Source organism: Glycine soja, chromosome 14 (genome assembly GCF_004193775.1).
Source record: "Glycine soja cultivar W05 chromosome 14, ASM419377v2, whole genome shotgun sequence".
NCBI lineage: Eukaryota > Viridiplantae > Streptophyta > Magnoliopsida > Fabales > Fabaceae > Glycine > Glycine soja.
Window position 1 is genome coordinate 11,468,086 of NC_041015.1, and position 26,699 is coordinate 11,494,784.

Genomic DNA, 26,699 nt, shown 5'->3' on the forward strand with positions numbered 1-26,699 from the left:
ATGTCAGTACATTTCATTAGACTAAAATACCAATAAGTTATCAGTAAGTTTTTATTGGACCTAAATATCAATATGTGTCTATTATACTAATTTGTTAGATCCAAAATTTCGTTTCATTTAAGGGTAAAATATAATTTTAGAAAAAATTTTCGTTATTTTTTTATCGTTACAAACATAACATTAAAATAATTACTTAAAAAAATATTGACAAACATAATTTAAAACAAACATAATAATAACGATAATATTGATTATCAACCATAATTTATCCGTGACAATAAAAATCATATAAAATAAACATTATACTAGTTTACCAAAATAAATATTGTAACATTGTACCAATCATTACAATAATTTCCAAATTATAATAATTAGTCACAATCTACTATAAATAAAAAATAAATATATCTTATATTTCACTTTTTCGAATCTTAATTTTTTTTATTAACGGTATCGGACGAAAGTTAACGTCTGAATATATTTATCGTACTTTGTACATTTTTCGAGATTAAATTTAATATTTTCAACGCATTTGTCAGCAGAGTGGGAAGACAAAAAGTCAAGAAAATATTATATGAAAAATATGTCCCTATTTTGGCAATTAGAGATGATTAAGTTGATCATCATTTGAGTGACAAATTCATCCATTTATATCACATACACTATCTTATTAACAATAAAAAATGAAAATTAACGGCGAATATATTTGTCACACTTTTTTATATTTTCGGTGCACATTCAAAACCAAAAGTATTCATTTATCCTTTATAATATTTTATCAACTTCAGGCCCTGAATTTCCCCACGTGCTCGTGCTCATCTGGTCTTACTGAGTCAGCCCCATACGTGACTGCACCTTATCATTTGGCCACGTGCCCACACTCGTTTTACGCTCTTTCGGAGAACACGTTTAGAGCTCCAAAATCGTGGAGCACCTTCGCCTCCTTCCTCACTATATAACACCCTTCCGCCGTCAATTTCCATAAAAAATAATCTTCACAACAATCTTAGAAATAAACCTACATATCCAACCCTCATATAAATACGCCATTACCCTACAACCATATATTATACACATAGCTAGACATGGTGAAACCAGCCATGGCTAGTGTTGATTCTTCTTCCTTTTCTTCTTGTAAAAATGATTCATTTTCCTCTAACTACAGCATTGATACTTGCAAGATGTACAAAGGGGTAAGGAAGAGAAAATGGGGCAAATGGGTGTCCGAAATTCGGCTTCCCAACAGCCGTGAGCGCATATGGTTGGGGTCCTATGACACCCAAGTGAAGGCGGCCAGAGCATTTGATGTCGCACTTTATTGCCTACGTGGCAAAAGTGCGAGTTTCAACTTTCCTGACACACCTCGACACTTGGAAATTAATATGGTGTTACCATGTGACATACAACAACAACCTCTCTCCCATCCGGAGATTCAAGAGATAGCCTCGAAGTTTGCGAACAACGACCACGTCCCTTTGGAGGAGGAGAGTGCTTTTCAAGAACAAGAACAAGACCCCTCGATGGAGTCACAAAGTGACGAGTCTAAATCTGCCAATACAATAACGGAGATGAGCAACTTCCCTAATATTTATGATGGTGGAACTCATACTAATGTACAAGTGGATCAATTACAAGGGGATTGGGACAGCATGGATTGGACATTTTTTAACATGTTGGATGACTTGAATGGCTCGGATTTTGGCCTCTATTTGGGGCCAGACAAGTTGCACCCGGGTGAGTTTTTGTGTCCCACTCAAGCTCCAATGCTTTTTCATGAGGATGAAATTGAAGGTGATGATGATCATGATGCTTTTTCTAACCATTCCTTACTTTGGAGTTGGAACTTTTGATTCACCTGCAAATTAACTTAGATACCCTCTACTTTGCATAAGTTTCAACTAGTAAATAATTACTAGCAAGCAAGCCTCTCTATTATGTTTTTTTGTAGCCATTTATACATGGCTGTTTCTCAATTATAATAGTTAGGCTATGACTAGAGTTTATGTCAAATGGACCATAAAGACAAAAAGAAAAAAGACCATATACCATGCCATAAATAATATTATAGAAAGTGGCCCGGTTTTTATTGCCATCTTTCTGTTTTTTTTTTTTTTTCTGTTGAATTTATTAGCACTAGCTAGCTATGTCGGATTCAGTTTCTTAAAAGTAAGTGATTCACTTTAAAATATAAATTAAATAATTTCAATCATTGGTAAAAAAAATCAATAATCGTTAATTTTTTTCCATCATCAAAGATTGATGTTATTACTTTATTTTTACTTAATTACTTTAAAGAAATCAAATCCTGCTGTCTCTTGAGAAAAAAGTAAAGAGATTAACACGTGATAGCAGCTACCCACTGCCAATTTGTCTCTTCTAGTTTCTTTTGGAGATAAAATCTGCACTGATAGTTTAACATCACCAGTATAATTGTCAATCATATTATCTATATATCCCAGACAAAATAATATATTATGTATACATTTATTCTCAGATGTCTTGTTTCTTTTCTTTTTAATTGAATTTTTTTATGCGTGTTGGTGGTGCTTACTAAACACAATAATTGCATAATTTAAAGTAAATTTTTGTCCACTCATCTATTTCATTAAACTTCTACAATCATCGCCATTGCATGATTTGGAATTCCCTCAGAGAGAGATCGCTCGAAACTTTTATGTATCTAAAAATAAATTTAATTTAGTGATCACATACGACTGAATTTAATAAACTTAATAATTTGCATATTTGTTATTGTTTTATGATATGAATCAGATATATATTAAGAAACATAAAATACACATGTTTTCCTTTACTTAATTAGAGTGTAAAATGAAATTGTCTTTGTTTTGTTATATAATAATTTGTTTTAGTGTACGTAAGAAATATATATATATATATATATATATATATATATATATATATATATATATATATATATATATATATATATATATAGAGAGAGAGAGAGAGAGAGAGAGAGAGAGAGAGAGAGAGAGAGAGAGAGAGAGAGAGAGAGAGAGAGAGAGAGAGAGAGAGAGAGAAGAGAGAGAGAGAGAGAGAGAGAGAGAGAGAGAGAGAGAGAGAGAGAGAGAACATTGATAACATGCTACGGTGAAATAGAAAAAATAGAAAGCTTAAAATTTATAAAAAATGTTGATAGCTAGTACTTGGCAGAGGAGTTTTAGGCTTTATTTATTTACTGTTTTAAAAACGATAGTTTTCTACTTTCTAAAATTTGTTTGTCCCTTTAATATATTTGAAAGTGTTTATCTCTGGAACACATTTCTGTTTTCTAAAGTGTTTCCTGATAACTTAAATAGAACACTTGAAGAAGAAAAAAAGATGAGAAAATAATCTCTCAGTTATTTTTGTTTCTTTATTTTTAAAACATTTATTTTAGAAATAAATTCCAAAACTTATTAAATTTTGGATTAGAAATTGATATTGAATAGTATGGAGTATTTTAGAAAACATTTTTTAAAATAAAAAGGTGAAAAGGTAATCAGACATGCCATAAATTTTACTCTATTGGAAGTAGAATTTGTATTCCCTCTTTTGTGAGAGAACTAATCGTTGTGCATTTTAAATTACTTGAAAATAGTCATGTGGAAAATTATAAATTTATCTTATTAAATAAGCAAAATGATGTGTAATGGAAAGATCACCACTATATCTGTTAGTTTATGGAATTTTCTATTTTACAAAACATATAAATCAGTTTCTACGATTTAGGTGAATTATGTATAATTGAAACCTTTATACCATTTCCTTTTTCGTTTTATAATTTGTTAGGATTGATGGTAACGAGTAAAATCCAGTGATATTTAATAAATTTCAGTATTTGAATTGACAAACCATTAAAAAAATCATTTCATTTAAAGACTATTTTTTTATTTCCTCCCAATTTAACTAATATAAGATGGAGCAAGAAGTTGCAATTGCTATATTTATAGAACTACGTATTTATCCCCATTTAAATTTTATATACCTCTTACTGAAATTCATTTTGGAGTTGTCCGCGTATTCTACGTTCAACCTTTCCAACCCAGGTACTCATAAGCGGTTTTTGATGGTATCGGTTACCCCCGAGTGTTACAACTGGTTCATGAGTATATATTTGTTGTAGCCAATGTTCAAAAAATCATATCAATCATGGACATTAGAAAGGCAATGAACTTCTGTTCTATATGATGGAAAACCAAAATAAACAATATTTGTTGATACAAATTATAGCATGTTGAGTATAGCCATAAAGCTTAAAAAAGATTGTGAAAGACATACCTAAATTCGTATCCATTCTTATAAGCTAGACAAAAACCTTAGTTATTCTTGAAAGTGTTTTGGTCCACTTTTTAGGGGAATGTGTAACAGAATCTGACTAAGAGAGAAGCTATCATAGAGTGTGAATTTGCTTAATAAATTAATAAATTCATAATCCCCTAATAATAGGTAAAGATCTCTCAAATGAACTATATACTAAATGATTGACCCAACCCATCAGGATCAATCTTATCTTAATCCAATCCAAGATATATGTAATATACATATGATAATTAACTTATCTCAAATTATCGATTGAATAGAGTAATTTAACTAGATAATGTATTTTTTTTTACAGGGAATTAAATTCTTTTTTATTAAAAGTAATTGTTTGGATATTTTACTAATTTTTTTTTAAAATTTTAGAATTTAAAAAGAAATTTTAGTTAAATGAAAAGATAGAATTTCAAATTCCATCTCAAGAGAGTGAATTTGGAAATTCTTTGGACAGAGGTGCACCTCACTCTTGAACTTCTCTCTCTGGTTCGTCTTACTCCTCTCATGAACTTTCATGGTTTTGATGCTGTTCTTTTGTGATTATTGCTTTGTTCTTCTATGATTATCTCTTGAACTTCTCTCTGCTCTATTTCAATGCTCGCGTAGGAGATCTTCTATTTATTCTTCTTCGATCATTTTGTTTAATTGATTGAAAAATCTTTTTCTGCTGAAATTTTAAGTAGTAATTGATGTTTCTATGCTTTGATTTTGTGATTAGCATGCCAATTGTTTGTGAGATTTGGTGGTTAGATGTGATTATTGTTGCATTGTTGCATTATTCACAAGGATTTTGTGGAATTGCAACTTGTGTTTATCGGTTTGGATTTCATGAGTAGAAACGGAACAACAACACACTTTCGAGGAACCTCAAACGAAACCTGAATTAGGGTTTCTAACAGAAAAAATTGCTTCACTCACCGAACTAGAAAAGGTTGAGGAAGTTGAAACAGAAACAAAGTCTGTGTCACGTCCTAGTGTACTCACTAGGTGCAAATCGGAACTGGCGAGAATCGGACACAGACTTGACCCTCCGGTAAATAATTTGTTGAAAAAAAGAAGGTTGGAATCTGATTAATTAATCCCATTATTTTTAATTCGTACCTATCTCCATATTTTGCTTCCTTCCTACTACTCATTTGAATATAGTCTTTTTTACATGTAATTGAATTGAATGTGTTTGAGTCTTTGACACCTGGAGTGTACGCGCTAATTAGTGGGGCTCGTTGGTAACATAAAAGGGTATGAGTGTGTAGAAAATAGAAAGAAGAAAGAGAGGGAGTGGTTTCAATGCATTTCATGTGCTGAAGCCTGGATTTCAGTCCTCAGTAGTTAATTCATTTCTTGTCATTACACTGCACAAGCCTAAAGCCTAGATTTTTTTTTTTCTCTACCAACCATGTTAAGAACCTGAACTTGCTGCTCTCTGCAATTTGCTTTCAGGTTTTGCTTTTTGTTTCTTTCACTTAATATCGAACTTCACGGAGTCCATTAATTAATCTCTAAAATAAAATAAAATAACGGGTTGAAATGGGGTTTAAGCGTAATTTTTTGCTTAATAATTTTGCTTTTGTTTCTAAAATAATTTATTCTAATGAGTGCACAAATACTGTTTGGAGTAAGATTTTGAAGCTATTTTTTTAAGCTGCCATCTATGACAGCACAACACTCATCCCAATGTTGTTCAATTAACTATTTAAGTATCTTTGGATGCTCTGACTAACTTTCCAATTGTGTGGAAAGTTAATTTGGATTGGAAGTATGTATCTATAGGACTTAGCCGTGTACCCCATCTTGTTTCTAATACTTATTTTATTTTTAATCAGCACAAAAAACATAATTTTATTGGATAGATGGTAGCTAGTAGTACCAGAATTTTAATAATCATAACAAATTGCAACTTGCAATAGAATGTGAAAATGACTGGTGGAATGTTTTGTTATCATAGATGTCACTTGTTAGGAGAATTATTGATGTTTTTTTCACTTAATTGTTGGATCTGCTTCCCTTCATGTTGTTTTTCATGTACTTTATATTATTGCATATAGGTGGAAGATCTCATGAAGGCAGGAGAAAATTTAAGAGCAAAACTTGGATTGCACAAACGTAGAATAAGTAAGCATGTGTTTTACTTTTTTAGTTTATATAAAGAACATATATTTCCAAATTGAATAGTGTGAAATACAGTTTCTATGTAAGTGTTACAATATTGTTTAACATGGAAAAAGGAAGAAAATAAAGGTTGGTGTGTGGATAATAAACATGGATGCCCATGTTGTTAGGTAATGGTTGCTTGGATTTAGGTGATGATGATTGTGCTAGGTGTAAATAGTTTTACCTCACTGGCAACGAAAATTCGATCCTTTTCATAAACTTTAGAATTGTAAATCCATGAGTTGCAAACAAAGTGCATTGTTCCATGATTAGGAATGTCATCAAGAGTCAAATTCACGAGGAAGAACTCAACTTGCATATAATTTTTTTATAAAAAAATCTCCAAGAATTCCCATGTCGTCGTCCCATTCAAAATGAATATTGAATGCAGATTGGCCAGCTCCCAAAGTTGGTATCGAGGTAATGATACCTTCCAAATAGGTCTTCTTTCCGACTAGTCCATTTCCATTTGCTACAAAAGTTTAAAATATAAATTCAAGACTATATTAAGATTGTTTTGTGTTTGAGCAATATATGTTTAATAGTAATACTATCACATTTTTTATACTGAGCCAGGGAAGTATATATCGATACATCAAAGTTATGTACGTTTTACTTTTTCATGTCAAGGAAATAAAAATTATTTCAATGAATAAAACAATAATTTAATTATTGATTTGCTTATTCTTACAAATAATTTTTATCAATTTAATTTCTAAAACATAAAAATGTTAATTTTTTCTTTTTTTCCTCCTTTGTTAAAGTGCTTGTGTGAACGGTTTATTAAAGTTAATGACATCCTTTTGTTATTATATAACTTTTCTTTTAGTTATATAGTGTGGAGAGTCAAGAAATAGAAAGTAGTATAGTTGATGCTTCAGCTGCTTCAAGAAAACGTAGAAGAGATGAAGAGGAGGAAGAAGAACTTGAACAAGCATTTTTCATTATTGTTAGTGTTGCCACTATGCTTTTGGGTGCAATGACTTGGTATCATAACAAGTACTTTGTTAAGGAACCTGCTCAAAATTTGGAATTAGAAAGGCATAGCTTCCTCAATCGTCTATATAGAGGAACAAAAACTGATTGCATTGAACAATTAAGGGTCAGTAAAAAGGCATTTTTTAAGCTATGTGCAAAGTAATTCCTAATTGGGATGATATTGTAGACCTATGTGCAAAGGATAAAGCTACTGGATTTAGAGCAAAAAATGCATTAGATGCAGATGCTATCATGAGTAAAGAAGCAAATGAAGAGGAAGCAATTCACAGCGTGAGTATTGACTTAGAGGGATCAAGTTCTGCCACAAGGAAAAACATTCACCCAAGTAAGAGTGGAGAGAAAGAAGGGATGATTTCCTCAATGAAAGAAGTAGTCGAGTCATTGAAAGAATTTGTTGAAGTGATTAAGAAGAAGATGGAGAACAAAAAAAAGATGGAGATAAAAGAAGCTCAAGAAGTGATACATGAAGTGGTGAATGAGCTAGATAATATACCTAATTTTAATGGTGCACTTCGACATAGAGAAATCGATTGGTTGACAGAAAATCCCATTAAGTTTGAGATTATAAAAGCTCTTCCATTGTATGAGAAGGAGGATCACATCTCGTCTTTTATGCCTTGATGCCAAATGATTGGTACATTTGATATCATGGCAAGTATGTTGATGTTGTATAATTATGTTTTACACTTATATCTCTCATTTTATATAACAAATTATGTTTTAACAAATATGATTTGTTCAATAGCACTTAACATTATGTTTTCTTCTGCAAAAAAGATGTGAAGGAATTCCTATGCTAAAGCAAAGGCAATTAGAAAATTTGGAATTATTTTGGATGTTGAACTTATTTTGTGACTAGATTTTGCTTCAGTCCAAGTTTTTTTGTGTAATTGCATTACTGGTCAATGACTTCCACAGAAAATAAGTTTTATCTGTAGGCTTCTAAATAACATTCCAAGGTGAAATGGTACTAAATTATTTTTTTTATGTTGTGAATTTTCATTTGTATATTTTTTATGTTGTGGTGGTTCTAAGATCACATTTAATATGTCATTTTATCTACTAAATAGTTTTGCCTTATAAACTTATAGAGTTTTGTAGTAGGCCGTAAATGGAATAATAATTTAAATAGTTAAATTAATATATTTTTAATTGAAATAGATTATTGGAATACCACACTCGATAAATAGTACATAGAATTTATTAATGAAAAAAACAATTATTTTATTAAAAAATTGTTTTATTAAAATATAAAATTTTAAACAAAGAATGCATTTGATGTTGGTTAATTTGAAAAATCGAGATGATACTGGATAAATCTGAAGTCGTGTATAACACTTTCAGATTGAATCAAATTTCGGGGTTCAACCAAAATTGTTCAATCGGATAAAATCAGAAGATTATAATTCAAGAGTTTTGTTTTGGTCTTGTATATTTTGTCACCCGTTATGCTTTCTGAACCAGAATAATTATTTATGATCAAAGAACAGGTGGTTTTTGGCGGTTAATGGAAGTTATTTCTTTTTTAAAAATTACCGTTGATGGAAGTTTTAGTAACTTCCATGTAACTTCCAACCGTTGATGGAAGTTTTAGTAACTTCCATGTAACTTCCAAAATTTGCCTAAACCGAACATCTCGTTATTACATTAAAACAAGCGTGCACTCTTATTTTAACATAATAAAGAGATCAATTACACTAAAATGTCCAACAAACCTCCCCCATTTTAGTGTAATTACCGATCAAATCACCAAAGTCATAACATACAACAAACTACTGGATAGATGAAATATCGTGACGATTGAATTTCATCTTAGCAAATTACACGTTTCAAATATTCGAATATCAGGGTGTCACTAAGGATTGAACCCTTTCTATTCATAATGAATACATGAAGATAATTTGCACAATAGTTTATAACATTACTCTTGCTCGACACTAATTTACTAGCCTGTGTCCCTATCCTTCATAAGCATATCAAAGCCAAGTCCCAGCTTCTTGAGGCGGCTAAACTTCATGCTTATATAGGTAGTCCTTTTCTTTCTTGCACCTACAAATGCAATTTTTCAAAAGAACCATTGAGAAGTTATACTTCAACCTCCTTAACTTGCAGAACCGAACACATACCTTTTGGGATACTTTCGATGATGTGTTCCAATCTCTACATGTTAAGCTTTCCACATTGAATTCAACACCTAATGTCATATTAGATGGGAATTGGGTATCTTAACATAAGAGATTTCAGATGGACTTTAATCCTAATCCCACAGCCGACCTTTTCACGAGATCTCTACTTAACCCTTTGGTTAAATGATCGGCCAAATTATGCTGAGTTCTCACAGCCCTACATCCCCAAATTTTGAGATAACTCAAATTTGGTGTCTTTTTGTGCCAAAGTTTATATGGGGTAACCTTATTCCTTTTGTTAGGAATTCGGTTCAACAAGTAACAGGCTGTCAACATAGCCTCACCCCAAAATCCTTCACTTAAACCCGAATAGGATAACATGGAATTCACCATTTCTTTCAAGGTTCTATTCTTCCTTTCGGCTACACCATTCTGTTGTGGTGTATAGGGAGCTGTAGTTTGATGTATTATTCCAGTAGATTGAAAATAAATCGGATCATAATACTCACCTCTCCTATCCGTACGAAGAGTTTTGATTAGCCCATTTTGATGAAGTTCTACCTCTTTCTTATAAATTTTAAATTTATCAAGAGCTTCATCTTTTGTATTTAATAAATATACATAACAATACCTTGATGCATCATCAATAAAAGTAACAAGATATTTTTTATGACCTAATGATGGAGTAGCATGCAAATCACACAAATCACTATGAATAAGGTCTAAGACTTTAGTCTCACTTTTAACATCCTTAAAAGGTTTCCTAGTGATCTTGGTCAACATGCAAGTTTTGCATTTTTCAATGTTCATATCAAAAGGAGGAATCATACTTGTTTTTGACATATCCTTTAATCTTTTGTAATGAACATGTCCTAATTTAGCATGCCAAATTTCTGATTTTGTCATATTAGTTATAGAACTACACGAGGCCATACAAACAGATTCAAGAACAAAAGGAACATCAATGTTTAATTTAAACATTCCATTACAACGATAACCAAATCCAACAAACGAACCATGTCTTGACAAGATGTACTTGCCACTTTCAAGTACTTGCTTGAAACCACAATTATTTAAAACCATACCAGACAATAAGTTCTTACGAATACCAGGTACAAATAAGACATTATCCAAATACAAACTTTTTTCGGAAGTAAAAACTAAATTCACACAACCTAATCCTAGGATTGGTTCAGTTGCAACATTGTCCATCTTCACAATAGAGCCATCATCGATTGGTCTAAATTCCTTGAACCAACGACAATCTTTGCACACATGGCTTGTTGCTCCCGAATCAAACCACCAAGCAACGTCATCATCCTGCACATAGAATGCATCAGATATTAGTGATACATAATTTGAATTCGTATTCGAATTAAAATTATTCACTACAATCTGACCTTGTTGCTTTTCAGGATCATTAGACCCACTTGGACCAGCCTTGTTCTTTCCTTTGAACACCCGACAATCCCTCTTTAAATGACCAGGTTTCCCACACTTCCAACATGACAATTTTGTCTGTTTGTTTGGACCTTTGTTCTTATTTCCTTGAAATTTTCGTTTGTTACCTTTAGCATTGTAATTTTGCTTAACTGTTCCACTTTCCTCTACCATATTAACGAAAGAGGAACCTGCTACGTTTTTATCATTGACTTTGTCAATTTCCTGAGCCCTCAGCGACTCCTCAATCATGAAATGACTACCGAGTTGAACCAGAGTCAACTCTTCCTTCTTATATTTCAAGGTATGCTTGAAGTCTTTCCAAGAAGAAGGCAGTTTATCAATTATAGATGAAACTGCAATGGATTCATCCATTTTCAAATCATGTTGAGTAAACTGACCCAAAATCCGCAGCAGTTCATTATATTGTTCCATAACAGGCCTCGAATCAATCATTTTGTAATTAAAGAAATTACTAACTAAGAATTTGTTACTTGAGGCATCTTCTGGAGAGTCCCATAATTCCTTAGCAGACTCAACATTTTGATAAATATCAAAGAGAGAGTCAAACATACCGTTCAGAATGTGTCCACGACAAATGTAATCGTCGTTCTCCCATTTCGAACGCTTCCTTGTTTGATCCAGAGTTTCGTCTTCCATAAACATCAGCATCGGTGTACTCAGCACATACACCACCTTCAATGTTGTCAAGAGAAAGTGCATCTTCTTTTGCCATCTTCTGAAATCCTGCCCTTCAAACTTGTCCAACTTCGCAAACTTGCTTGTCATCTTCGAACTATTGTTCGTCATCTCGAAAGATTTGATTCAATCTTTTGTTGGTTAATTTGAAAAATCGAGATGATATTGGATAAGTTTGAAGTCGTGTATAACACTTTCAGATTGAATCAAATTTCGGGGTTCAACCAAAATTGTTCAATCGGATAAAATCAGAAGATTATAATTCAAGAGTTTTGTTTTGGTCTTGTATATTTTGTCACCCGTTATGCTTTCTGAACCAGAATGATTATTTATGATCAAAGAACAGGTGGTTTTTGGCGGTTAATGGAAGTTATTTCTTTTTTAAAAACTGCCGTTGATGGAAGTTTTAGTAACTTCCATGTAACTTCCAAAATTTGCCTAAATCGAACATCTCGTTATTACATTAAAACAAGCGTGCACTCTTATTTTAACATAATAAAGAGATCAATTACACTAAAATGTCCAACATTTGATTATTTTATCAAAATAAGAAATTTTGAAAATGAAGAAATTCAATTTCTTTATCCAAACACAAAATTTTGAAAATGAAGAAATTTAATTTTTTTATCCAAACATAGAACTTAAATTGAAGCATTTGAAATTCTTAGAATTTAAAATTCTTTAGAATTTTGAATTGTCTCATCCAAACACACTCTTAGGGAAATTCGAAATCCACGGTCTCCAATCGTTTGATGACGAAACCTCGCGCCTTCTCTCTTGGACCAACATATGCAAATTTACGTGATTTCTTCTTTCGCCTACGGAATGTCTTCCGCTTCTTCATCTTTGTTAGGTAATCCTTCCTTTGTAATATCATTTGAATGCTTGATTTCACTTGCATTTTGTTGTTCTCCATGAAATCCACAATTCTCCCCATGCCAAACAAGATATTTTTTTTTTTGTTATAGAACTCAATCTCTATACTTTTGTTCTTATTTAAACAAGGAATGATGCATGTTATTTTTATCGTGAAGGATTGTAGTTTCTTGATTTTTTAGGTGTTGTTTGCATCATGAACGATTGAATTTTGACCAATACTTTTGCCTTGTTTTGGCAAGGGAATATCCTATAAAGTTGTGAAGTGATTCAAGTGCATTCTACCTAGCTTTCAGTTTGTAATTGTTGAAATTGCTACAAATTTCTAGAATATTCTCAAATATAATATGTATGACAATAGTAGAATATCCTATAACTATAGTGTGTATGAATATGGTAGAACAATCTAGAACTATAATGTGTATGAAAATGGTAGAACAATCTAGAACTATAAGTGTATGTATAAGATAGAAGAATCTAGAACTATCATGATACTAATCTATCATGAAAACTCTAGAAAGACATAAAGTAATGTAGAAACATTCACTACCATTGAGAGGTTGGTGACTTGAGCCTATAAATAGGCAATTGGTATGTTGTAATTTATCATCCAAGAAATCAATGACATAGTCTTCTTTCTAAAACAATTCTCTAAAACTATCAACTATCATCTAATAAATTACCAACAGTGATATCAGAGCTACGTTTGGTCATACATTGGGCGTAGTTATATTACCTACCTACCATTCCAAAATCCTCCCAACTACTTCAAAAATTTCCTTTGTACTATTAACCCATTCCAATAATATTTTTTCTAAGCTATGGATAACACTACTCAATCGTCAACTATTTCTGTCCCTATCTTCAATGGTGAAAATTATGATTTCTGGCGTGTTAAAATGGAAACATATTTTTCATCTCAAGATTTACGGGACATAGTTGAAGAAGGCTTCACTGTTCTCGCGGATACTTCAGCTCTTAATGCATATCAAGAAAAATAGTTGAAGAAAAATAAACAGAAAAATTCAAAGGCGTTGTTCACCTTGCAACAAACGGTGACTGATCCAATTTTCCCAAGAATTATGGGAGCTAAGACTGCCAAAGAAGCGTGGAACACATTGCAGGAGGAGTTTCAAGGAAGTGTTAAGGTACGTGCCGTTAAACTTCAATCTCTAAGAAGAGATTTTGAACTATTGAAGATGAAGGAGTCTGAGACAGTTAAATATTACTATTCTAAAGTTAAAGAAATAGTTAATCAAATGAAAGCTTTTGGGGAGGATATTATTGACAAGAAAATTGTTGAGAAAATTCTAATTACTATGCCCCAAAAGTTTAACCCAATCGTGACAACGATTGAGGAAACCAAAGATCTGTCCACTATATCAGAGACAGAACTTGTGGGCTCTCTTGAAGTATATGAGCAAAGACTGTATAGGCATAAAGAAGATACACTTGAAAATGTCTTCCAGTCAAAGTTTAAATTTCAGCCCCAAAACAAAGAAAATGGAGGAAAGAAAAATTATGGAGAAACTTCCAGAAGAAGAGAAGGTTCTAGGAATTTCCTAAAGAACAAAACAGATAAAAATTCTCCATGCTATATATGCAAAAGGCAAGGCCACGCAGAGAAAAATTGTTGGTTCCATAATATGCCACAATGCAACCATTGCAAGAAGTTCGGGCATGTAGAGAAAAATTGTCATAACAAAAATAGGCATCAAGCTAATATCACAAAGGAGCATGATCAAGAACAATGTATGTTCTATGCCACTCAAGACTCAATAAAAGAAAAGGGAGGAAGTTGGTACTTGGATAGTGGATGTAGCAATCACATGGCTAAGGATGAGACTATTTTCAAAAGCATTGACGAGTCTGTCAAAGTCAAAGTTTGACTGGGAAATGGAAGTGTGGTTGAATCAAAAGGCAAAGGCACTGTCATGGTGAAGACAGATAAAGGTACGCGACTCATCCATGATGTCTTACTAGTTCCCAGCCTAAAAGAAAATCTTCTAAGCATTGGCCAAATGATGGAGAGAGGCTACACACTTCACTTTGAAGGAGGTGTATGCAAAATCTTAGACAACAAAAATAAAAGGTTTGAGATAGCCCAAGTAAAGATGAATAAGAGCAATAGAAGCTTCCCTCTAAATTTAAATATGCAACAAACATTGCCATGAAGGTACAAGTTGATGATTCATGGCTATGGCATCGAAGATTTGGCCACTTCAACACACATGCCTTGAAGTTGTTACATGAGAAGAACATGATGAGAGATCTTCCAAGCATAAAGTAGAACAATGAAATGTGTGAAGGATGTCTCCTTGGTAAGCAACACCAATTTCCTTTCTCCAACAAGCGGAGGATGGAGAGCGAAAGATTTATTGGAGCTGATACATATGGATGTCTGTGGACCAATGAGGACGCCATCACATGAGAACAATAGGTACTTCATACTCTTCATTGATGATCTCTCTAGAATGACATGGGTATATCCTAAATATTCTTAAATATAATATGTATGAAAATAGTAGAATATCCTAGAACTATAATGTGTATGAATATGGTAGAACAATCTAGAACTATAATGTGTATGAATATGGTAGAACAATCTAGAACTATAAGTGTATGTATAAGATAGAAGAATCTAGAACTATCATGATACTAATCTATCATGAAAACTCTAGAAAGACCTAAAGTAATGTAGAAACATTCACCACCATTGAGAGGTTGGTGACTTGAGCCTATAAATAGGCAATTGGTATGTTGTAATTGATAATCCAAGAAATCAATGACATAGCCTTCTTTCTAAAACAATTCTCTAAAACTATCAACTATCAACTATCATCTAATAAACTACCAACAGTAATCAATGTTGCTTGGTAATCGGTTCAAAGTGTTGTTAGAGATAATCTTATTTTTCAATTTTGACCTACACTATTTATGAGTTTAATTTTGTGTTGACAATCCTCTACTTATCAATATTGGCAAGTGACTACAATGGTGGATAGCGGAGAGCACACTTTGGTGATCGGTAAGAAAACATATAATGCACTATGTTGCTTCTTCTTTTCCTTTTTCTTCCGCACATGCACAGGCTGCCTTACAATTTGTTTCTAGAATGATTAATTGGAGTGCCATAGTCATATCATTTTATGAACCATAAGGCTTATTTACATTTTAAAAAAGTTTGATTTTGTGTTAGTGATTGCAATTGATTTTTTTTTTTCCAGAAATCTGGTTGCTATAGAGATGTAGGGTAATGGAAAAAGATATAAAATTATAATAAACTTAATGGGTTGCATGCAAGTGAAGCCATTTATTGTATGGCTTCAAGAATAATTGCCATGCACTAACATCTTTGCGCCTTGGAAAAAGTTTATGCTTTTGGTTTTTTAATTTTACTATATATTATGTTTATTTTTTTGTCATGTTCTTTTGTGATAATTGCCTATGATTTAAGTTCTCAATCACGTTATGAGCTGCAGGTTATAATAAGGTAAGTTTAATGTTCTGAATTTGGATCTTCTGAACATACATCTAAACTTTGTCCAATGCTTGTCTTTTAAGGTTGGTATTCTGACATAGAGTGGTTGCTTGTTTAATTAGGCAATGATTTTTGTGCTATTAGATATTCCAAGACTATTGTTCTGCTTAACATTTACACTTTTAGTCCTTTTTGGACAGAAAGTATCACCATGCAAGTCAAACACTACTACAAAATATAGATTTAACATCGCTATATTAATATCGGTTTTTGATAAAATCAATATTAACAAAAAAGTGGTCACATATTCATAATTAACATGATTTCGTTAATATCGATTTTTTGGAAAACCGATGTTAGCGAGATCACGTTAACATCGGTTTTCCTCGATTTTTGGAAAACCAATGTTAACATGACCTCATTAATGTCGGTTTTTTGAAAAACCGATGTTAACGCGAGCCCATTAGCATCTGTTTTTTTGGAAAACCGACGTGTTTCTTTTATTTAAATGTGTCTCCCCATCTTCTCGCGCTCACTCTACACTCTAACCCTCAACTCTCACCCATTTCTGTCACTCTCACACTTTTTTCTTCACTGTCACTCTCACACTCTCCACGGCCTGGCATCTTAGTCTCGCGTTCTCATTCTCGCTCCCACTCACAGCTCTCCGCGGCGGTGAAAAAGTCACGAAAGGTCAATATTCTTTGTCACTTCTCTTTTGTTTTGGTCTGTAGTTTGCTTGTGACCTTTGCTTTCTCTATCACCTCTATTTCGTTTTGGTATGTTGTCACAAAACGACTCTTCTTCACACCATCATAGGCGCCCCAATCCCATCTGTTGATATCAAGGTCAGTGTAAAACTCAAAAAAACCTTGGGGAAGCTATTCACAATTCTGGTAGTTGAATTTTATCACTTAGTTCATCGCCGTTTGGGGAAGTTCTTGGGTAGTTTTTTATTTTTATCAGTTCTTTTTCTTGGGGAGGTTTGCTGAGACAGGGTGTTGAGTGTAGAGTTTATGTAAAATAATTAAATTGGAATTATATATAACTTAGGATGTTGACTAATCGTATAAGTTGGCCATTAGATTATACATGTATTGTGATTTAGTCTTTCATTATTTTAGTGACTAATCTAATTTAGTTTTTCAAAAATTATTGGTGTAATTTTTTTTCCTGGACTGCTTCTTATTGAATTTACTATATTAGTGCAATATTACATTCATGAGGGTAATCTTAATGATATTTTATTCAAATGACAGTACGTACAAGAATTTTGATCATAAAGGGTGATTAAACTTAACACAGAACTGTTTTGGATAGTCACATTGAGAAATGTTTTTGGCTAGGATTTCTATTTCAATTTTAAAATTATTCTTTGAACAAAAATTATGAGAGAAATTTTGATGTAAATCATGATTTGACATCTTTAAACATAAAGCTGAACACCTGTAGTGGTATAGTGAAGAGATTGTAGATTAAACTATCAACAAGATTAAGATACAGTTACATTTTCCCATAGGCATTATGATACCATTTTATATGACTAATCATAAACAAGAGCTAAATATCAGCAAAGTTAAGGTTATTTGTGAGAATTAAATTAATGAATACATGTATTTGTTATGAAACTTGTGTGCATAATGTTGTTGTGTGACAACATTAGTTTTCAATGTTTTGAAACAATGAATGCCCTTCTAAGAAACACGAAAAAGGGGAAGAAATATATCATTAACTTGATTCCACCATTGTAAGGATTTAGGAATAACATAATTATAAGAGGGGGATTGTTAAAACAAGGAGCATCTATTTGGTAGATAGCATGTTAGGGATATTATTAATGATGAAGCCCCAATGTCAATGTGGTCCAAAGGATCACATATGACTAGCTTTGGCATTAGTTCCCATTCCATAATGTATAATTCAAGAATTCAAAGATCTCATTCCTCTCTTTCAATCACTTCATCCTTTTTGTTTTGATTCTTCCAACTAAATTCATGACTCTTTGCTCAGTTGTCCTTGAGACGTATTTGATCGTGATGCTTCCCAAATTGGGTTTGACCTTTCTCATTTCAGTTGTTCAATCCAGAATTAATCTTTAAGTAATTAAAGCAAAGTGAAATGTCATTCAATTTCAATTATTATTGGTTCTTTTATTGTGTCTAAAGAAAGGTCTATTGCTCATCCCAAGTAACACTATATAATTCCTAAAACTATTTATATTTAAATTATTATTGTAAATTATTTGATTAAAGATGTTTTTAAACTTTGTAAAATGAGTAAATTTTAATTTTTTATCTCTTAAATATATTTTTCTCTAGTTTTGATTCCTCTAAAATTTGAAGTAATTGTTTTAATTCCTATAAAATGATTGAACTTTAATTTTGATCTTGTTAAATTTTTTCTTAAATTGTAATTGTAGTTTGTAGGCACTGTTTGCATCATGATCACGTCGTTCATTGTTGGAGATTGTTAGTGTCCGTCATCACAGATATGAATGTCTTTCGTACTATTTTTAGACTCTTTTTTTTTGTTATGAATGCTTTTATAAGTTGTATTATGTGATTAATGACTATTGTTTATATACAAGTTATGTTCATCATGAATAAACCTTAGTTTTCCGTTTGAGATTCAATACAATGATTCCTTCAGGCAATTTGGAATAATTGTTGTATTGAATATTGAATTGTCTGTTCGGATAATTTGGGAAGAGACATTTTTTTTTATAGTAGATTCATACGTATATGTTAATTTCTTTTCTTAAATTTGATGAAATTTCAGTATACTACATTTCCCTTTGATCTCTGAATGCATAGTTGATTATGTTGGAATTCATGTCACTGCATTCATGTCGTGTACTTGGAGACCAATGAGAAATGCTGCTGAAATTTCATCAAATCTGAGAAAAATGACTTAACCTATACGTATGAATCTACTATAAAATAAATGTCTTCTTGAATGGGATAGGACCACACCTTTAATGGAAAAGTGAGGTTTTCATACATGGAATAACTTTGTGAGTATCATAGAGTTATGAATTAGATGGATTGAAGTTGGATGAATGCAAGTCACATAAGCCCTGCGTATGAGGAAGGTATTGAACAGTTCTTACAATTTGCCTTTGAAAGAAGTCGACCGGATGAGGATGTAAAGTATTTTTGTCTTTGTATAAAATGTTTTAATGGGAGACACCAAGTACTAAGCGATATGAGAACATCTTCTGTGTGATGGAATTAAGAAAAATTATATGACATGGATCTAGCATGGTGAATTGGCAGACATGCAGAGGGGGTCTTAAACTGAACCGCTTGATGTAGAAATGAAAGATCGATTAGAGGATATGATTCATGACCTTGAACAATAGTCTTTTCAGCAAGCACATGCCCCTATGTATGATACATTGGAAAGTGATTCCAAGAAGCCTTTGTATTTGGGGTGCAAGAAGCCTTTGACACTATTGTCAGCGGTTTTAAGTCTAGTTAATGTCAAGGCCAGATATGTGTGGAGTGACAAAAGCTTCAGTTCACTGTTTTAGGCAGTGCAAGATATGCTTCCAAAGGAAAACACGTTGCCAAAAGGTTACTATCAAACAAGGAAGATATTGTGTCTAATGGGTATGTATATCAGAAAATTCATGCGTGCCCTAATGATTGCATAGTGTATAGACATGAGTTTAAAGAATTGCAGAAATGCCCCAGGTGTGGGGTATCGTGGTACAAAGTGAAGGATGATGACGAGTGTAGCAGTGACGAAAACACAAAGAAAGGCTCCCCAGCGAAGTTTTTGTGTTATCTTCCAATCATTCCAAGGTTTAAGCGTCTATTTGCTAATGGAGATGACGTAAAAGACCTTACATTGCATGTAGATGAGAGAAACTATGATGGAATGCTCTGTTATTCGGCTGGTTCCTCCCAGTGGAAGAAGATTGATCATTTGTATCTAGATTTCGGCAAAGAGGCAAGAAATCTTAGGCTTAGACTTGCCACTGATGAATGAATCCCTATGGTAGTTTAAGCACTCAGCACAGATCGTGGCCTATTTTGCTAGTAATTTAGAACTTGTCTCCTTGGTTGTGTGTGAAGCGAAAATACATGATGTTGTTTATGATGATACCAGGCCCAAGACAGCCAGGAAATGACATCAATGTTTATCTTAGTCCCTTAAGATCAAAGTCAAAGTTGAACTGTAGTGTTCTAAGATGTGAATTGAGTGATACATTTACCCAAGCTAAATCATGAGCTTAAGAGTGAAATACTTTATGAGAGGACAAGTTGCTATGTGATTAGATTTGTAATGCCACTCTTGTTGCATGCTTTGAACATTGCAAAGGATTTGGTTGAGCTAAAAAGCTGAATGTGGGCACCATACTTAGATGATTGAAGCACATAATCAAATAAATCATCGAATAAAAAGGGGGAATGCAAGAGAAACGTGTTTGTGACTTATCATTGTGAATCCTTGTTATTATTTTTATTCTAGTTTTATTTTAAATTTTTGCTGGTCAGTTTATTTTTAGTTGAGTCTTGCTTGAGGAGAAACAAGGTTCTAAGTTTGGAGTATTGATAAACGTCAAATTTAGCGTATTTTCATATGCAATTTGAGATGTTTATTTGATACTTTAGTATACTTTAGGCCTTGTTTTGAATCAAATTCATTGTGTTTTCAGTTTTTAATATACTTTAGATAGGAATTATGATTTTAGAAGTTTTTAATATGATTGTGAGTTTTTACAGAGAAATAGGGCTATTTTATAAGGTAGCCTCGCTTAAGCGAGGTCTAAGCCATTCAAGCGAGCTCAAATAGAGGAGAAGATGAAATTTTATAGAAGATATCTCGCTTAAGTGAGGAGGGTACTAGGGAGTGTGTCCAAAAACTGTATTAATTCAAAACAAAGATAATTATGGAGATATAGGTCGAAAACAAATGAAGAAAATCACTTGAAAAATAATTACAACAATTAAAACAAATTATATAAGCTAAAGAGATAATTTCCTTGTATATATTATATTATTTTCTAAATTAAGGAGATTATTCACCTCTATTAAATACATCTATGATTCTATAAATAGAGAGACATAGGCAGTAACAAAAAAAACACCTCTACACACCCATCGTTCACTGTAAAACCTTATTTTTTCTCTCTCTTCTTGTATTTCATGAGTGGCTAGTTTCTTTCTTAGCTAGGAAAGGAAAGGATTGAACCTTATTTAATGTAATTTTCTCACATTAATATATTGTTTGAGTTCATTATTTGCCTTCTATACTTAATGCTTTGTGAGCCTGCGCACCTTATAGATGATTCTAGGAATTGACGTGCACTTTGTCGAGTCTCATTGAATCTCGAACCAAATTATATACTTAATTGGGGTTATCTCTAGGGATAGAATAATCTTGGTCAAGCCTTGTTAATTCTCAAACGATAATGTTGATTGCTTGTGTTGGTTTTCCAAGGGATTGGGAATCAAGGCAAAGTATTTAAGGTTTATCACCTAAGGGATTAGGGATAAAATACATTAGTGAATTGGGGATGAATAATATAATGATGTAGAAGTGTGAGTAATTGCAGCAAATAAAGGGATTCCGAGTACAATCTTAACATCTCAACATTATTGTTTCCGTCTATAATTATTGTCGCATCAACAAGTAACTTCTTATCTTTTTTTTTTAATTTCTATTATTAAATTTTCAGCACAATAATCTCTCTAGAAAAATATCTTTATCCAAAAGGTTTTAATTTGAACATTCATCCATGCACTATTCCTTTGGGAGACGACCTGAGCTTGGGTTCAGTACTACAATTGGGATTCGATTACACTTGACCGACGTAAACCCTAACGTAATTAAAATGTCAACATCATGCACAACTAAGAAGGCAAGTTGTAAATTACTAGAAAAAACAAGCCATAAACTATGGTTAATGATCAAATTGTCAAAAATATTTATTCCATCAGTGACAAGTCTAAGCCTAAGATTTCTTGCCTCTTTCCTGAAATCCGGATACAAAAGATTAATTTTCTTCCATTGGGAAGAATCACTCAAATGGCAGAGTATTCCATCATAGTTTCTCTCATCTGCATAGCATGTAAGGTCTTTTGCATCATCTCCATTAGCAAATAGTCACTTAAACCTTGGAATGATAGGAAAATACCATAACACTTTTGGCGAGGGCCTTTCTTTGTGCTTTTATCACTACTACACTCATCATCCTTCACTTTGTATCGTAATACCCCACACTTAGGGCATTTATGGTTTTCTTCAAACTTATCTTTATATAGTTTGCAATCATTAGGGCATGCAAAAATTTTCTGATACTCCATACCCATTAGACACAATATCTTCTTCGCCTCATAGTAACTTTTTGGCAACATGTTTTCTTCTTGAAGCATACACTGCACTTCCTTAAGCAATGATGTGAAGCTTTTGTCGCTCCACCCATATCTGGCCTTCACATTAACCAAACATAATATCACTAACAACAATGTCAATGACTTCTTTCACCTCGAATACAAAGGCTTCTTCGAAAAACTTTCCAATGTATCATACAAAAGGGCATGTGCTTGTTGAAAAGACTATTGTCCAAGATCACAAATCATGTCCTCTAATCGATCTCCCATTTCTACATCAACCTCTTCATTTTGGGATCCCATTTGTATGTTTGTTAATTTCCCATGTCATATCTATGTTATATAATTCTTTTTAATCTCATCATAAAGAAGATGTTCTCGTATGTCATCTACTACTTGTCGTCTCTCATTCAAGCAGTTAATACAAGGACACAAATATTTCCCATCCTCATTCGGTAGACTTCTTTCCAAGGAAAATTCCAAGAACTTTTAACCCCATTCTCATACACAGGGCTCATTCAACTTGCATTTATCAAACTTCGATCCATCTTTCCTCTTCTAAGAGTCACTTAAAGTTATTCCATGCATGAAGATCTCACTTTTTTCATTAAAGGTGTGACCCTATCTCATTCAAAAGGACATTTTTTTTATACTTGATTCATATACATAAGTTAAGTCTCTTTTATTAAATTTGATGAAATTTCGGCAGCATTTCGTATTGATCTCCAAATACATAGCCAGAAAATGGTGACATCAATTCCACAACAATCAAGTATGCACTCAAAGAACAGAACGAAATGCATTATACCAACATTGCATTAAATTTAAGAAAAGAGACTTAATTTATGCGTATGAATCTAGTATAAAAATGACTCTTCCCAAATTTCCCTGAGCGAATGGCTCGTGAACTGAATATTAAAAACGCTAACTTTCCAACTTCCCACCTTAATAACTTTACAACTTTCCACCTTCCTCCTTTAATTAAGAAAGGATGACTTCCATGCCCACAATCACAACCACTTCCACTTTCACTCTTTGATTTTACACTCTACCCACTGCATTACTCTGAGTAAGGTAAGTTTATTTTTATATTTCCTTTTTCGTTCTATTGTAGGTGGATTAAAGGTCTATGATTTAAGGGGATTCTGCAAATATGTTGAATACATTGTGTATCTCAGGATGCTTGAACCCTAGGTAGATGATTTACTTGAGAATGGTATGAACCCTAGGCTAAAATAGATTGTGTGTTGTTGCTTTGTAAATCTGAATGGGTTTCTAGTTTTCAGAAAAACACATTTCATTGAGCTATTGAGAAATCCCATTTCGCTAAGCGAAATTGCCCATGGCTAAGTGAAAATACAACAATATATTATAAATTATGGATAATTTTGCTAAACTAATTATGCATTGGAATTTAAATGAATAAATGCTTCATTATGGCACATGATTTTGTTCTTATGGTGTACTCTAATCATTGAAATCTCTCTCTTTGCTCATTATTTTTTAGATGGCACAACCAAGGAAATCCACACACACCATTCCTTCAAGCAAGAAAAGGAATGAGTAAGCTTCCTCTCACCAAGAACTAGAACCCATGCATGAAGATGAAGAGCATGGCATTCTCCAGGAAGCTCTGGAGCCTTTGGACAAGAGACGCTTCATGTCCAAATCCAAACAACAAAGATATGCAGAACTTGAGTCCAGAAGCCTGATCTGTGAGTGAAAAGTAGATCTTAAGGTTGGGCATTATGAAGAGTTTCAAGCTACCATCACAAAGAAAAAAATGGAAAATTCTAGGATAGCTTGAAACGAAATTCAATGAAGAAAAAGTTAAAGAATTCTATGCCGGCCAATGTCTGGCTGACAAAGCAACATGAGATCACTATGATTTCTTAGGTGAAAGGAGTCCGAGTGAAATATGACAGAGATACCATCAACAGGTATCTAGGAGAATCCATTATACTCCTAGAAGATGGCAGGGACACCAATCAAAGAATGACTAGGCGACATGAATTCAATAATGACAATGTGACTAAACTTTTCAAAAACTTATACATATGAATTAGGAGCATTAGGAAAAGCTTTGAGGATTCTCCAACCTAGCATGAGAACTCTCACCCAAATCTGGACCAATTTCTTACTAGCTAATGTTATTCCCAACACCCATGTGTTAGATATCAACACGGACAAGGGCCTTTTGATTTGGTGCATAATTCAGGGGCTTTAAGTGGATGTTGCTACCATTATATCAGACGAGGTGTAGAGGATCATCACCTTAACATTGTCAACTACTGATAACACCTCTAGACCTTTGGGATTTTGTGCACTCATCACTGGACTATGCAAATTTCATGATGTGCAGATCCCAGCTCATGTAGTGAAGAGCATCTAACTGCCAATCAACAAGGCCTACATTGAGACACACTACACCAATCCCTTGGAGGAGGTACATGGTCCTATTCCTAGACCACAACCATTTTCCAGAGCACATGTCACTGAGCTGGCTACCCTACAAGATTTCATGACTATTCATTTCACCCATATTGAGCAGTAGCAAGCAACAAACCACTGGGCCTATGCTTCGTTAAATGATTCTTTTTACAGGTTGACCATACACCAACATCAACATCCCACATAAATGTTTCCTTCGCTGTCTCCAGAACAGTTTTCTTGACATGCAGCTTGGCCTGGGGACAACCTAATTTTCTCAGGGGGGATGGAAGCTACTGGTGATGCTAGTGCTAATACTGATGCAATACAGGGCGCTGAAGATGTTGATGAAGGAAGAGATGGACTAGCATGAGAGAGCCATCAAAATAGCCAGCACGATGATGATGAAGAAAAAGCATAGTTCAATTTTACATGTCTACCATTTATTTTTCTGCAATTTAATTTCCCGTAATTTACTTTCAATACATTTGAGTTATACAGTTTGACATTTTGTTTTGGAGTAGCTTGGTTTATAGTGGTTCATTTTGGTCACTTTTAGTTACCTTACATTTTGGGAATTAATGGCAAACTTATTTTGTTGAGTGAGATCAGTTTCATTCTTTGTTATTCATGCATGTTGAAAGCTTTATGGGATGAAAGTTTCAAGGTTTGTGGACTTTGGATTGAATTGAAACATTTGTTGAACTCGTTGGCTAGTATAACTTGGATACCTTTGTGAAATTCAAAGCGTTCAATAATTGTGGCATGATTTTATTTTTGCAAAAGAATACTTGAGACCTTAAAATGAGATGAGTGTGTTTATTGGATTGCATTGACGAATGAATGAGTACCACCATTGGAATTATTACAATGAGTTTTGCTTGATTCTGTATTTTGCTACCTTGCACATAAGATTAGAAATGATCAAGGCATGCTGTTTTTTATAAGCCATTAAGCCAAATAGCCAACCATTTTTAATTGTATCCCTTGCAATTTTTTTTTGTGCCAAAATGTGCAAAATAATTTTCTTCTTGAACCCTTTGAGCCACAAGGAAAAACAATAACTTTCTCTCATCTCGAGGTAAGAGAGAAATTATGCACGAAGGGGGTTCCATTTAGGTTGGGGGGAAAACTTGTGTTTAATGGTTGATTTGAATTGGTAAAGAATTGTTGAGTTTAAAAAGATTGTCACCAATTATAGTTTATCCTATCTTCACATGTGAAATAAATACTTGCTCATTTTATTTAGTTCCTATTAAAATAAAATAAAAGGCAAAAAGTGAAATACTAGTCAAGTGAGTGAAAAATGATATGAATAAGAATAGAGGAAGAAAAAAGAATCAAGGAATCATGGTGACAAATGCTTTCATTGGAAAAGTTGATTGAATTGGGGATGGTTTTCATTAGGGAAAGAGGAGAGTGAGAGATTTTATGTAATTCATGTGATAATTGCTCTCTTGTCCTCTTGGTGATTTGTTGTAATCTAGAAAAACCATGTTTTCTTCGAAAGCCCAACCATATTACAAGCTTTGAAAGTCCTTAGTGATCCAAATTGTATGTGCTTGAATTGTGCTGAATGTGAGAGGTATAGCAAAACTTATTTGTATGCAACCAGTGTATGAAGGAAAGATAAACACTTGAGTGCACTTGAAAGTGAGTGAAATACTTGATTGGTGAGGATTGTATTTTTCTTGCATCAATAATGGATTTCCATGCTTCTTGTTCTCCTTGAATGGAAAACTTGTGTATCCTTGTTATGGTTCCCAATGGAGGACATCATTGTCGATAATCAAAGCATTGTCTCATTCCCTGTTGATGAGTTTTATTGGAACAAACATG

At 33.1% G+C, this 26,699-nt stretch overlaps 1 protein-coding gene across 1 annotated transcript; it reads left to right on the forward strand.

Moving 5' to 3' along the window:
* Window positions 1–1,001: 1,001 nt before the first annotated feature.
* Window positions 1,002–2,110, forward strand: LOC114384939 (ethylene-responsive transcription factor ERF017-like). Its single transcript, XM_028344785.1, has one exon. It carries the CDS (start codon window positions 1,086–1,088, stop codon window positions 1,848–1,850), a length of 765 nt encoding a protein of 254 aa, XP_028200586.1. The 5' UTR covers window positions 1,002–1,085; the 3' UTR covers window positions 1,851–2,110.
* The last annotated feature ends 24,589 nt before the right edge of the window (window positions 2,111–26,699 follow it).